Here is a 15,905-nt window from a genome sequence, read left to right on the forward strand (position 1 = left end):
GAATAAAAGAGAAATAGGCCATATAAAGTAAAAACGTACGTTAACTGGGACACCAAACAAGTGTGGGGAGAAGTGCTAGGCTTACAATATCACTGCTTTCTTTGTGGTAGAGCAAGAAACAGTTTACTTAGGATTAGAACAACTGAAGCTCTGACAAAGGTATGAATAAAAAGTCAGTAATATAATGCTGGGAAATAAACTGATACGGACACAAAGCTATGATTATAACAACAATGTTTATAATAATGGGAATCCTAAAAGAATATAAATATTTAAATAATGGAAATCCATTCCGCTAGGTTATATCCATATTAATAGGATTATACTATAACCATCAAAAAGGACTCTATAAAAAAAGAGAACAAGACCTAAAGGAGATCTATCCTTTCAATATACAATGTTTTTAAGTTTTTTTGTAGAACAAATGTCTAAGAAAACCAAGAAAATTATGAAAAGGGAAGAGATTAGTATACATTACACTTTACTACAGAAATATATCGTAAGATGTAAGAATAAACATTCTGCCAGGCATGACTGCACATGTCTATAGTCCTAACTACTCTGGAGGCTGAAGGAAGAGGATCACAAATTTGAGTCCAGCCTGGAAAACTCGGAGAGACCCCATCTCAAAATGAAAATTAAAAGGACTCGCGGTGTAGGTCAGTGTAAACGTCTTGGTTTAATCTCTAGTATGCTCTGAAACAAATATAAAGACACAAACATTGTCACTGTTTCATTTGCTGAGATGAAAGATCAGGTAGCCCAGAAATAAGATACATGTATATGTATTAACTTACTGTATAAGTGATGTTTTAATTTTGTGTGAAAATATGGTTTATTTAATGAGGCTGTTAGCACAGTTGGGTAGCTAAAAAGATAAAAGTAGATTATCACTTCAAACCATATCCAAACACAGATTTTGGTCATACTTTATATATAAATATAAGCTGGTGATTAAATAGAAAAAAAAAAGACTGAAGAGAATATTTGTATCATCTAAGCCATCTATGTCCTAAGACAAAACACCTAAAAGCCATAAAAAGATAGCAAGACATATTTGTCATGAAGAATTTTTAAAGTTATATGAAAAACAATGCCGTAAATAAAGGCATGCACAGCTGTTTGCAGCCGCCACGAACTGCAGCCCTGCCATGCCACCCTGCCTTGGAGTCAACTGAGTATGGACTGAAAGCTCCAAAATCTCTAAGAAATAAACCTTTCCTTTCCCAACTTTAAAAAAAATACATAAGTGAAGGCATGGACAAAAGGCTGAGACATTTCCCTTTAAAACATAAATTGTTAATATATCTAATATACAAAGATCTCTAAGAAAAAACCACAAGCAATTCACAATACATAAAAACGCAAATTACAGCAAACTATGAAAAGATGGTATCAAAGAAAATGCAAATTAGAAAGCAAATGGAATACCACATTTTCCAGCATCAGATTTATAGCATTTATTTAAAAGTTCTGATAGAGGAGAAATTCTATCTTCAAAAAAATGGTGGTGATGCGTGTGTATACTGGGGTGGGGTGAGGATGTAACTTAGTACAAAGGATCTGGGCTCATTCCTCAGTACTGGGAAAACAAAAATCAAAAAAGAAAAGAAAAGAAAAGAGAAGAGGGGAGCAGAGGGGAGCAGAGGGGGCAGGGGGAGAGGAAGAGGGGGAAGAGGGGGGAGGAAAGAGAAAAAAGAAAAGGGAGGTGGGAGGGAAAAGGAAACGTACCCACAAGAAACTGCTGGGAGAAGGTCAAGTATTTCAAGCTTTTGGAAGAGTCATCTGGCAGTTATATTTTAAAATTTAAAAGGATACACTAAAATATATAAAATAGGAATCCATCTTATCAAAATAAATAAGTATGAAAAGATTAGTACACTGGGCTAGTTGCCACAGTATAATTTGGAGTGGCAAAAAAGTAACAATTCTGCAACTTATCACTGGACAATGGTGCAACAATCTGTGTAGAGTTATGTGATAAAGTTACCAAATGATGATTCACTGAAGCTGATGGAAAAGACACCAGGGCTGGTTTTATTAGTGAAATGTCACTATACATGCATAGTACTGTGCTACAACAAAACATAAGCTAACTGAATCTAAATGTGAGCAATGAATGGGGAACCATTATTAAAAAAAAAAAAACAAAACAAAAACCCAAACCAACAACAGGCATTATCACAAGCATTTCATATAATAGCATACACTTCTAGATAAATACTGTAACTTCCAAATATGTTGCTTTAACTTTTAACTCTAAAAAATATTTCTTGTTGACACAAGGTTTTATTATATAATCCAGGCAGGCCTGGACTTAGTATGTATGTAACCCAGTCTGGCCTCTTACTCATTAGCCTTTTGCATCAGCCTCCTGAGTGCAGAAATTATAGGCATGTGACATCATGCCCTCCCCTCAAAAATGTTTCTTAAAACACCTTGCAATCTTGTTTATTAAACTGTTACTTACACAAAGCCAGGAAAGTGTGCTTGGAATTCATCAAGACCAAGACTCTTCTTAGTAAGTCCTTGTTCATAATATAGTTTTTTATGTGGTAAGTGTGATGTTCCACACAAAATGTGAGTAACTCTAAAATTAAGGCAAGTAGCTGTGCTGTTTGATAATTATCTACAAAAGAAAGTCATCTCATGAAAACATTGTAGCACATCTAAACAGAATAAATAAAATTTATCCTATATGTTAGAGCAAAAGTTCTACTATATTTCCTCCATTTTCACATCAGTTAAAAAGGCCATATTCTACATTTTGATTAGGAAGGCTGGAAGCATTATCAATTTTACCAATGAAGTATTTTTTAACGCTTTTGTGTAAAAAAAGTGTTACGAAAAGACTCAGTACGATAGATATAACAAAATGGTAAATGTTTCCTTAGTAATAGTGTTTCTTTAGACAAGTGTTCTCAATATTAATGAATCTATAAAGGGGCCCACAATACATAAACACCTCAAATTTTTTCTTGAAGTAGGTCATGCAAATTTCTTAAAAAAATTCATATGGTTTCTTTTAACACATTTCTTGGAGGGAATATTTTGAGTATTTGAAAAGCAAGTGGAAATAAGACACTGAGATTTTTCAACGATTTTAAAAACAGCAACTAATTAATTCACAAAGTAGGACAACAGACTGCAGGTTATAGATGATAACCATCAGACTATCATAAAGTATAGTTTCTAAATAGTTTTAGTTTATAAATTTAAAAATAAATCTTCAAAACCAAGGTTATAAAACAACTGCTAATTTATAGAAAAAAAAACAAAAACAAATTCTGGGGAAAAAAGCAAGCCTATTCTTGGATTTTGTTGTTATTTTGAAAATAACGTTTACTTAGCCTTGTATAAGGCTTGTATAGTCGCATTGTATTTTGAGAAAAGGCTTGTACTGTACATTTGTTCAAAAATATGAATCTCTACTTACCAGGACAAATTGTGTTGTTTTTGTTAGACCCAACAAATTTATCTAAGAATGACAACAAAAAAATCAAAGTAAAATACTTTAGTAACATTTAATGTTTACCTAGTACTTAATAATATATAATACCCATCTTTAATTATATTTTTCTTTTAGCCTCATACTGACCATTAAAAGTGGATTGTTTTAAACTGGGCATTGTGTATTGCCTGTAATCCCAGCACTTGGGACTGAGGCAGGAGGATTCCTATGAGTTTAAGGCCAGTCTGAATCACCAAGCTAGACTGTCTCAAAAAAACTAAGGGCGAAAAAAACCAAAAAACAAAGAATAACAATAACAAAACTAAAGAACTAGTTGCTTTGGTCTAATATTACACACTCATTTCCAATCTTTTATAGAACTGGGTATAGATGTGGAATTATTAAAGGACAATATAATGAGAGTACTCTGATTTAAAAAGTGAGATCACAACCAGAGATAAGACTGATTAATCTTTTATCTTCTATTCAACATTAAAAAATTGAGATGTCTGATTTATATATTTTAAAATGGAAAATGAGAATTTTGAAAATTTCAGAATAACAAAACTCAATCATGTTTATGCTTTTATTTTTTAAAATAAAGGATGTAGGATATTTTCTATCCTAGAGTCATACAAACATATTTGTACGGGAAATGTAGGAATACATAATTGATCATTATTATTATTATTATGGTACTTGGGATGAAATCTTATGGCAATCTACCACTGAGCTACATCCCTAACCTTTTCATGTTTTGAGACATGTTCTTGGCTAAGTTTCCCAAGCTGGCCTCAAACTTGTGATCTCCTTGCTTCAGCCTCCCAAGTAGCTATGATTACAGGCATATGCATGAACCAAGTTTGAGGATTATTTTTAATAACAAAAATTTCGAAATGTCTGTATCAGACGGAAAATGGTTAAATTACAGCATACTCAAAGATAATACTATGAAAGAATTAGTAAGAATTCTGAGCTATCATTGGGAACAGATCTCAAAAACAGCACTGGATAGAAGGAAAAATACAAAGTAATATTATAACAGAAGTAAATTTATCAAATCTGAATATATAAAAAATAAAAATAGAAAAAATACATTATAAATATTCTAATAACATAACTATAAACACATATAGAAGTGGTAAACTCCAAACTCAGCATATTTTGAGTAATGGGGGAGTGGGGATAAGCTAGGAATGATAATCTAAAGATGTATACAAATACTTCAACTATTTTGTTTATTTAAAAAAATCTGAAAAAAAGTATGACAAGTTAGTTTTGATAAAGCCAACTGGGAATATAAGACTCTGTGTTATATTGTTACTTGTATGTTTCTGTATGCTGAAGTGGTTTGAAATGCACATTACACATTCATAATTTAATTTACATAAATGTAATCATTCTGCAATAAAATCTGGGATGTGGTTTGGTACCCATTCAACTTTATTTTAGGGTACTGGGGATTCAATCCAAGGTCTTCAAGCTAAGCTACACCCCCAGTTCTCTTTATTTTTGAGGCAGGGTCTTGCCTAACTGCCTAGATTGGGTTTGAGCTTGAAATTTTCCTGTCTCAGTCTTCCATGGTGCTGGGATTACAGGCATGTCCCACCAAGCCTGGTTTCAACTTTGTATTTCTGAGACTTGCTTAAATGATGAAATCCATTTTAAATATTTTAACTGCTATATATCCCTTTTCTATTATATCAATATACCATCCTTTATTCATTTGCCTACCATAAATAATACAGTAACGTTCTTATACCTTTCATGCATATACACACACAATTCCCAGGTATAAAATCAGGAAGATATTAATGATATTATATAGAGTGTGACTGTGTTACAACTTTATTAATTTTTAAACACTACCTTGCCTTTTGTTTGATTACCAACATTTTCAGATAGTAACTAACGCTTTAGGATGCTCTGACATTCTGGTTTCACTAATTTTCTTGTATACAAAGTATGATCTGAAAATACAGCGAATGTTTAAATTAAAAAAATTTTACAGTAAAACAACACTGCCATTAATCTCCCTCAAAGTATTCCCGTTTCAGACACACTTATCTCATTGTTCTTGCTACTTTCCAAAGCAGTTCTGAAAGTCCACTTTAGTCAGTATCTTTAGTTGTGTTTGGGTGGCTGCCTCAACATCCTGCATCAATTTGAAGCTTTAGCTTTCATGGTCATTTTGACTTTGGGGAAGAGCCAGAAGTCCTGTAATACCAGATTTAGTGAGTAACATGGATGAAGCATACCGTAATGTTTTTATGAGCCTGTCTTCCCACTGGATGGCACTCCATGGTAACAGTCATTTGCCTTATAAAAACACTCACAAAAGACTTGCAGGTTTGCTTCAGAGAAAGTGGCATAAATGGTAAGTGTGTTTGAAACAGGGAATTTCTGAGGGGGAATTAATGGCAATGTGTATTTTGTTGTAATAAATTGTAATTTATTTGTAATTTTAATTGTAATAAAATTGTGATTTTATTGTAATAAACTGCTTTATATTTAAACATTAACCATATTTTTCAATCACCCCTTGTGCTTATCAAGTCTTTTGTTGAAAGCTAGTATGGATTATAAAATGATAATGTAAATATTACACACTGATGAAATTTAAGAGAACTGGAATATATGCTAAGTTTAATATAGTAGAAATCCACTAGAAAATTGCTCCAAATTAGATACACACAAGTTTCAATACCTGGAGGAATAAACTCAGAAACACAGTAACAGACACTTCAAAAATATCTTTAGATTTCTAGTTCACTTTTATCAACTGAAGCCACTATTTGCATCTTATAAATGTGAATGTAATTTATGCAACCAAGTATGGAAATGCAATAAAAATTATATACTAAAAAAAATATAAACAACCTTGTTCCTATATGTCATAAGACTAAACATTTATACAGTAAGTTAAAATATTTAAGCAAGCAGGTCTTGGTGGTACAAACGTGTAATCCCAACTATTTGAGGGGGCAGGTCTGAATCCAAGTTCAAAGAAAACCTGGGCAAGTTAAATGAGATCTTGTTTCAAAATAAATTAAGGGCTGAAGATGTAGCTCAGTACTCCCTCAGTTCAATGTCCATCATTACTAAATGTTAAAAAAAAAAGAAAATGTTTACAACGCTTATGCTTTGTTTTGCTTTATAAAATCAGTATCAACTTTAGTCAGATTTTTGACTGATCCAACTTCTGATCCTGATGCAGAGAAAAAAATGGGCTTTTACTGGATTCCTCTGCCAAACTGTTCTCCAAGAAGACGGTTTCCTTAGATTTCTAATGAAGGCAACCGCTGCTCCAGCTGAGCACAACCTCCTGTGCTGAAGATCCTGGCTCGTCTGCCTGTACTTTTCTATATCTCTCTTGTACTACTTTTCAATAGTAAATTCTATCGGACGAAACAACAGTCTATTAGTTTTAATACTTATTTAGTCCTTTTTAAAAAACAGAAATTAGAAGATAAAAATTGAACCTACCCTTTTCATATTTGTCTTCCGAAGTATTGGTCAAAAGTGGTGCTGTGAGGACATGCATACAATGATTGTAGAAGAAATTTAGAAACTCACTTTTTTCAGTTTTCTGAAACATATAATTTTGAAAAATTATTACCTTGGTAATTAAAAACCACTAAGAGCAGTGCAGGCTACACATGAACAATAAATATTTTAAGATTCTATGAAAGGATTCCAAATTGGTACTATTCACTTCAATCTTACACTTATAGCATGAAAATCAAAGCTATTTCATATTATATATATAATGAAATCAAGAAAAAGGATAGCACTATAAAAATTTTCCACAAAAATTTACTGCACATCTGAAAATCTTGAGATTAGATTTTAAGAGTTCTTACCATAAATAAATGATTAATAAAAAACACAAATAAAACCCCAAACAATTGAATTAGAACATGAGCTATCCACTGCTAATCACTTGTTTTATTAGTTGATGTCTTTCCAGTACAACCAAAAACTGTATAAAACTATTATCTTTAAAAGTAAAAAGAACATTTAAATATTTTCCTGAAAAAAAATTTAGTAAAGAAACAAACACAAAAATTCCCCAAAAAACCAAGTGATACGATTAACTGCTTAGAATTTAGAATCCTGTATTTCACCACCTATGTGAATTTTAAAAACTACTGAATCAAATATCAAGACATGAGATAAAAAGAAGAAATCTAGATCTATTCATTACATTTAAAAAGTTTATGCTTTCACAAACTGTTTTTGGATCATCATTGGATTAATCAACTCTATGTTGCGCTGAGTTTGCCAATGGGAATGCCCAGGAACATCCTTAGAATCCATTTTGTTGATTGTTGTTGAAGAAAAGGGAACTATTTCAGAATATTTAATAATTATATAAACACAATCAAATGTTTTCCAATGTGGCTGTCCTGTTTTTTACAGTCCTGCTGTGTACTATTCTCTTTGTGACAGTAAATTTCTGCCTCTGGGTTCTAGTTTGACATTAAATTTATTAGCATTGTTTTGTAGTCTCACTTGAGAGTGAAAACTTTACATGGTTTACTGCCAGTTTTGTGCTTACTTTTCAGATTTGTACTATAAGTTAATAATAAAAATGAAGTATTTTAGAAAAATAAATTTAAAACTTTACAATTTAGAAAAAACACCTTTTATGTTTTTGCCACTAAGTTTTACATAACTGGGGCCATACATTTCTAATAATTTAAAAATGATGGATGTGCTTTCTAATTAAGTGGGAATTTCATTAAGGAAAATATTCTTATATACTTAGGTAACCATTATTTATATTTTTGAATACTTTCTGAAATGCTTTTTTATACCTTAGGTAGTTACAATCCTTCAGTAATAATTCAACTTTTTCTTTTCTTATTATGATAAAGTCATATTAATATAAACTTTACCATCTTATCACTTTAAAATATACAGTTCAGTAATGTCACATACATCTACATTTTTGTGAACTTTTAAAAAGTTAGCATTAAGTCGTCAGGACTATACATGGTATTCCTATCATTATATTAAGATTTTAATACGTTACAATATTGCACTTGTTACAAATGAAACTGCTACAAGAAGACCACTGTTGGTTGAATATTAAGTATATGAATACTTATTGAAGTATGTTTTTTCACCGAAAATTTTACTACTAAAGCAGACAAAAACATAATCTTGGGGCAATTTCTTACATTAGTTGTAGCCAGCATGTTCTCAGGATCAATTAGAGTACGAAGAAGTCCCATTAACTGAACTGCACCACCTAGCTCAGGATCAGTGTCACAGATCATCTGTTCAATTACTACATTAATAAGAAGGATATCCTGCAAGATAACACGTTCCATTAGACTAAAACTGCACATAAGACAAATATGCCAACCGAAGAAAAAAAAAAGAATAAAAAGAAAAAAACAGAATGAAAGGGTTTATTTAAAACATTTTCCTTCTGAGTGTTTCTCAAAGTCCTAGAAACAAAGAAAGAGCAGAATGCCATAGTTTTAAGACAAGAGGAAAACAAGCATCTTCTAGAAGTTCTTGTTCACTGGAGGTTCCAACACATTCTTACTCTAGGTTTCATCCTCAGGCATAATTTTGTTGTTGGCTAAACAAGTATGATGACGTATCATATAACTGAAAAACATAGATTTTTAGCTTCTAACAAAAAAGACATAGATTTTGACCTTAAAACAAAAAAGAATAAGCCAGGTATGGTGGCTCACACCTGTAATCCCAGCACTCAGGAAGCTGAGGCAGGAGGATTGTTCCAAGTTCGAGACCAGTCTGGGCTATAAAGTGAGCGCAAGGCCAGCCTGAACTGCATAGTGAGACCCTGTCTCAAAAAGAAAAAAAGAAAGAAAGAAAGACAGAAAGAAAAAAGAATACATATATAAATACATAAAAACCTTTCCTAGTCTCTCCCCCAAAGAAGTTGTAAGGGTACAACTCTTCTTAGATAAGCAAGGGGATACTATATTAATCTCTGATGTCAAGTACATTTACTGTTACATTAGTAAAGGGCTTCAGTATTTTTTTTTTTTTTTGTCTCTTTCTTTTTTACCGGTACCAGGGATCGAACTCACGACTGCCTGCTTACAAGGCAGGGGCTTATGTCGCTGAGCTAAATCCCCAGCCCCAAGGGCTTCAGTTTTAATATAAAGGAACTATGAAGCAGTTTGCAGTTACAAACTTTCTTTGCATTTAAAAAAAAAATTTTATTTAAAGAAAGACTAAACAAAACAGATAATGGGTAGAAATCATACATACATACTTTCAAAGAAGAAAATAAACAGGAAGAAATCACTAGTTGATGATTACAGATTGTCCTCTTACAAACAGTCATTCAACACACCAAAGTGGAGCATATAAAGTAGGGATTGAAACAGTGAGACTGCAACCAGTTGTGTTCAAGTATCCAACAAAAACTTAGAAATATGGTTATTAATCCTATACACTTAAACATACATGCAGTTATCCATATCTTCAATTATGCTGAGATTGAACAAACCCAAGCAGGCTAATATCACTCTGAACAAAGAATAATACTATTGCTGGGTTTCACATTATGACACTCCAGGATCAGCACTGGGTTCTGTAGTGTCTCTTTCTCTTCAAAGTATCTGCTCATTTCCTCATGTGTCAAAAGATCAGTTCTCACAAACTGCCTATAGATTCTACACAGGCATGAGTTTTAACATGTATCTCTATAATTTCTATATTAGAGGGAGAAACAAAACAAAGCAAAACAAAACATATTCCTACAAACACATGAAACAAAAAAGACATATAAGACCGTTGTACAAGGAGCTCCACCATAGTTCCTGTGTTGTCTCTTGTTATCTTCAATAGAACTGGCTATATCATCAGACATAGTATAATTGAATATATCAGTACATAACAGTATTAATAAAAAAGAACTTTGTGTATAGTATAAAACTTCAAAAGCAGGCAGTTATCAAACCAGAATGTGTATCGTAGAGTCTTGTCATCTTCAGTGTAGTTGCCCACACTCTCAGACTTGACACCATCAATCATACCAGTTTTGAATAAAATCTGTCTATACCAAAGAGGAATCATACAAACCAGATTCAACTAGATCAGTCATGACAAAACAGTGTAAGTCATACAGCGCTCCAGATTAAGACAACAGGAAATTAAAGATGATTACTGTGCTATATCCTGATGTTTTTGAGATAGCTGCCTGTGCTCTCAAATCTAAAGCAAGTAGACAAACTGAGAAAAAATAAAATCTATCAAAAAAAAAATCTATCTAAGTTAAGATTCTCCCTCCTCTTTCACTTCCCCAGGATGCACTGTGCATTTTTAGGTCTCACCAACCCTTAGTTTTAAATTGGGGGAGGGGGGAGCAACCTATTTACCTAAGTGGTTCCGAACCTTGTCTCTCCTGCACTTGATCTCTAATTGTATTCCTTTACCTATTAAAGCCTGTCTTTCCAACCTGTCCATAAATACTGGTCTAGTTGCCCCTATTACTTTCTGGTTCTCTGTCACATAGAGCATTGTTTCCTTGTATTTGATTTTCAGTCCATGTACTCTTTCTCATGTTAATTATATTTCCTATAAATAGCATTTCGGTAGACCCTGCCCCCTGATCTACTCCATGTGTAGTTCTTTTTTTTTTTAATTTAGTGTATCAAGGCCATCTAAATTAGAGATTATAACCAACCTTCTTTGCCTCATTTCTGTTATGCTCTTTTTTGCCATCAGTTGTCTGCTTATCTCCTTCACTCTGTTTTCTAGTCCATTCTTTGAGGCCTCTCTGCACTGTTTCCTGAAATCTGAGTACTTTTCTCTCTGTCTAGAATGCCCTGCAGTATTCTCTGTAGAGTCGATTGGTGGTTGCAAATTTCCCAAGTTCCTCTTTGTCTTGGAAGCATCTTATTTCTCCACTAATTTCTAGAGACAGTTTAGCAGGGTATATCAATCTGGGTTGGAGGTTATTTTCTTTCAGGGCTTGGAATATTTCACTCCAGGTTCTTCTTGACTTGATGGTTTGTGTTGAGAAGTCTGCCGTTATTCTGATGGGCCTTCCTCTATAGGTGATCTGTTTCTTGTCTCTAACAGCTTTTAATATTCTGTTCATATATTGAATTTCTGGATCTTGATTATTATATGCCTGAGTGTAGCTCTGTTTTGGTTGTAGGTGGCTGGAGTTCTGTATGCCTCATACATCAGAATATCATTTCCTTTTCGTTTGTTTGGGAAGTTTTCCTTAATTATTTCTGTGAATAGCCTTGTAGTTCTTTTGTTTGTACCCCTGATTCTTCATTCACATTCTTTGTTCTCAAGTTGTAGATCCTCTTGTCTTTTAGCTTTTGTATTGTTATTGCTTGTTTCCTTGTTATTTTTTAAAAGTTTTTCCTTTCATAATCCCACATCGCAAAACTGTTCTTCAATTTGGATAATCCTTTTTTTTTTTTTTTTGTCTTTTTCCTTTTTATCGGTACCAGGGATCGATCTCACGACTGCCTGCTTGCAAGGCAGATGTTTAAGCCGCTGAGCTAAACCAGTTTGGATAATCTATCCTTAGTTTCTTTCAAGCAGATTTGCCATCTTTACATAGTTTTTAATTTGCTGGTAATCTCTTTGAATCTGCTTTATGTATTCTCTATTTTCTTTATAGTCTTCATGAAATGGTTTTCTCCTTTGTGTGAATTCCTCCCTTATTCTGTTTGTGTCTGCTTGAGGGGTGCTCACCATCTCTTTTATTAATCTTCTTATATCTTGCTTTACTTGGCTAAATATTGCACTTTTGAACTCGTCTATGAGGTCCCAAAGGTATCTCTTTATTTCCACTGGTGCCATGTCTGATATTGCATGTTTGCTGTTCTCATTCTCCTTTGTATTTACCTGTCCTGGGTCAGTGTTCTCAGGGTTGGGACCTGGGGACTTTGTTGTTGCTTCCTCTTCCCATCTTTTTTGTTTCTTCCAGGAGGCCCCATTTTCTTTCTCTGTTGGTTACAATTCTTCTGAAACATTCTGGCTGGTGAACCTTCCCACTGCCCTATGCTAGGGAGTTGCAAACAGGGGCAGCATATGCTGGCCCCTCCTCTCTGGAGCAGTCAAGCTGCTGAGGCCTGCACTGTATTGCTGTGTGCCGCCTCCTGTCCGGGTTAGTCAAACTTGTGGGGCTTCACTGCGTTAGTGTATACTGCCGTGGTAGGTAACTGATTTCAGATAGCCTATTGGGTTGCGTGACCCAGGCCTAGCTCACTCTACCAATCCCATTTGGGAAGGGAACAACTGACTGAAGTCACTGCTGCCCCTTGTACTTGCCAGTCCTGCCTAGTCCCAGAATGTCTTCCACCAGAGCCCCCCTTTCTGTGGAATGGCTCCACTCCCATCATTCACCACAGGTCAATGCACAGGCTCCCTGCCAGCTCAGCTCTCCATTCGGCTGGCCGACCCCCGACTAAGTGTGACTGCGCCTCCAGTGAGTCGAAGTGGTGGGACCTCAGACAGCTCGGCAAGTCGCCTGTTGCGGTGGGAGCACTGAACCTTTAGCTGTTCCAAAAATAACACCAGGATTGTATGTTTGACTGGTTCCTCTCACCTTAGTTTCTTCCTGGGATGAGAGAATTCATCTCCCTCTGTTTGGAGCTCCCCACGCTGTATTATGTTGAATTCTAAGTTGACTATCTCAGGGAACCTCTGTAGCTAGCTGTTATCAATCCGCTATCCCTGTCTGCAAGTCTTTTTCATTATTTTTTAAAAAATAGAAATCCTAACGATTATTGTAGGATTAAAAAATGTGCCACAGGAAAAACACATCAACATAGTACACCTGAGAACAAGGTCATCTATGACTTAATGTCAGGGACATGTTCTGAACACAGCATCCTTAGGCTATTTCTTTGCTGTGTAAATGACCCAGACTATATTTACATAAACTTAGATGGTAGGGCATACAATATACCCAGGCTATAATGGAAAAGAACAAAGAATCCAAAGCATGCCTGCCTTCCCATGAGCCAGTGCAGCCATGAGAAACGGGAAGAGAATCAAGAAGCCAATCCATACCTTCCCTCGAGCCAGCCTGCAAGTGGACTGGGACACAAGAGCAACCCCGCCCACCTTCATAAGCAACTGCTGATTCAAAGGAACTCAGGCTGAGATGATAGCAACTTTACTAAAATTAAAATAACTTAATGTTTGCATTGTTTGCCTAACTTTGCAGGCCCAAAACTGGTAGTCTGAGCATCTATTTGGAGGATAGCAATATGCATTATGGCAACTGAGGGGGATCTCCTTGTGTATTGTTTCTGAAATCCAATGTTTTGCTCCATTTTACTGTTTTATTCTTGTATCTGGTAACCTGAGCAACTATTTTGAAGGTAAGAATATGCAATATAACAACCATTGTTATATTACTATCACCTTGTTTTGCAAAATCTATTCTGCTGTTGTTTTTTGTTGTTGCTGTTATTTTGCTTCCATTGGGTTTTTTTTTTTTTTTGTTTGTTTGCTGACTGATTTTTCTATTCTCTTTAAAATAAAAATAAAATGGCACTAATTACACAAAGCATAATTAAATATTTAACACTAAATTTTAAAAATATAAAATACAGTACTTAAATTATAATTGTACACTTATTTTCACTTATAATTGTACATTTATTTATTTTGGGGTACCCGGAATTGAACTTATGACCTTGTGCTTGCCAGGCAGGCACTGTGCCACTAAGCTATATCTCTAGCCCTGCCCTTAAATTACTTTAAGATAAAAATTTTATTTCTGTAGTGGCAAGACACAAAACTGGTATCACTACTAAAACTTTCATTCCCAATTGAATAATAATGAACAAGTGAAAGCAAATTCTTAAGTTGTAACTGATAAAGGCTTAAGTTGTAACTGATAAACCTAAAAATCTTGAAAGGGATTAAAATTACATTAGACCTTCAAATTAAAAAAAATCATTATTTAAAAATCTGATCAGATTGTAATATATTCCACTACTGAAGTGGATGTTTTTCCTGTGGAACAAATTAATTGGTACATATTCTGAGTGGCCAAAGTCACAACTCATATTATTCCAAAATTAAGATTTCTCTCAAAAGTTTGTAAGCAGCACTCCAAAGGCAGTTCACATAGAATTGCAGCATTACTACTTACGTCATCACTTTGCTGGGCTTCTTGCATTACAAATTCTCGAACCATAGAGGGGCTAAATTCTACCAGATAAGAAAATATATCTGTAGCAGCTGATCTGACTTGCAAATCATCCATGCCCTGATAAAAGCAAAGGTAGATTAAAAACTAAGTTATTCTTGTATTCTTCTCTTCTTTCCCAAAACCATGCATTACTTCTCAAGCATGTGAATTAAGATGCTGACCTGTAATTAAAATACATAATCTCTCCATCCTTTGGTTCCTGTCTTTCCATAGATATTGTAATTTTGGGACAGGTGATTGATTTTTTTGGTAAAAAAAACATTAAAAAGAAACATTTGGAGATTGCTCAAAAATCTAAAACTACAAATTCCACTGGATCCAGCTTTTTGTCTTCTAGGTATATTCCCAAAAGAATTAAAGATATGCATATTCATATATACAGCAGCACAATTCATAATAGTTAAACTTTCGAAGTAGCCTATACATCTATCAACAGATGAATAGACAAAGAAAATGGAGTATTCAAACACAGTGAGGTACTACTCTGCGACAACAGAAAAACTTGAGTCATCTGTAGACAAGCAAATGTACCTTGAGGCCACAATGCTAAGTGAGATAAGTCAGACAATGAGGCTAAACATTGCATGGTTTCTTTTATACTAAAAACCAAAATTTGAAAGAACAGAGTAAAATACAGATAATAGGTAATAAGGAGACTTTTGCAAAAGTGAAGGCAACCAAAAGATGGAGGGAAAGGGAAAGAGGGGAAAAGGCTGAAAAAGAATTGTATGTTACATACATGTATTACCTCTCCATGAAGAATGCGGTCATTATGTATAGCAAATATGCCCTAATAAAAAAATAAACACTGAAAAAACCCCAAAACAATATGGAAGATTTCAAAATGACTAGAGTATCAAATTCCCAAAAGACAAAAAGTGATTAATGGCTAAAGAATCTGAAATGCTTATTATCTTGATTTGATTACTGTATTATATATGTGCATTCAATTACCATAATGTACTCCATGAAGATGCACAAATATTATACAATTTTTTTTAAAGAACTGCATATAGAATATTTACAATCAAAGTTAATCTCAAATTTCTAAAATGAAAAACTTATTTGAGGAGATGAAAATTTCTAGGCACTTCATAATCCAGTAATATACAGAATTACCTTGCCAGTGTAGTCAGCATCCCAAGGCACTGGCACAGACCTGAATCTGACTGATCTTTTAACCTGATGCCTTCCTTGTTTTATTGGTGAATAAACTGGACCAGAGGAACCAAGGACTTTGCTCGAGACCAACATGTGCCAGAAGCAGAA

General features: G+C 34.1%; 1 protein-coding gene across 5 annotated transcripts in view; it reads right to left on the reverse strand.

Annotated features, from left to right (window-relative positions):
• The window catches only part of Ppp4r3b (protein phosphatase 4 regulatory subunit 3B), a 75,355-nt gene that overhangs the window by 13,110 nt on the left and 46,340 nt on the right, over positions 1 to 15,905 (reverse strand). For 3 of the 5 annotated variants that reach the window (XM_063229422.1, XM_063229421.1, XM_063229425.1), the window contains 5 exons: positions 14,577 to 14,693; positions 8,638 to 8,769; positions 6,938 to 7,040; positions 3,437 to 3,478; positions 2,471 to 2,629 (listed from right to left, as the gene is read on the reverse strand). In XM_063229422.1, coding sequence (XP_063085492.1) covers positions 2,471 to 2,629; positions 3,437 to 3,478; positions 6,938 to 7,040; positions 8,638 to 8,769; positions 14,577 to 14,693 — 553 coding nt within the window. The remainder of the gene's footprint in view (positions 1 to 2,470; positions 2,630 to 3,436; positions 3,479 to 6,937; positions 7,041 to 8,637; positions 8,770 to 14,576; positions 14,694 to 15,905) is intronic. The other 2 variants (XM_063229423.1, XM_063229424.1) reach the window with 2 other exon arrangements.

The sequence above is a fragment of the Cavia porcellus genome, unplaced genomic scaffold (genome assembly GCF_034190915.1).
Source record: "Cavia porcellus strain 051 isolate PalLab524CR breed Dunkin Hartley unplaced genomic scaffold, mCavPor4.1 scaffold_18, whole genome shotgun sequence".
Taxonomy (NCBI): Eukaryota; Metazoa; Chordata; class Mammalia; order Rodentia; family Caviidae; genus Cavia; species Cavia porcellus.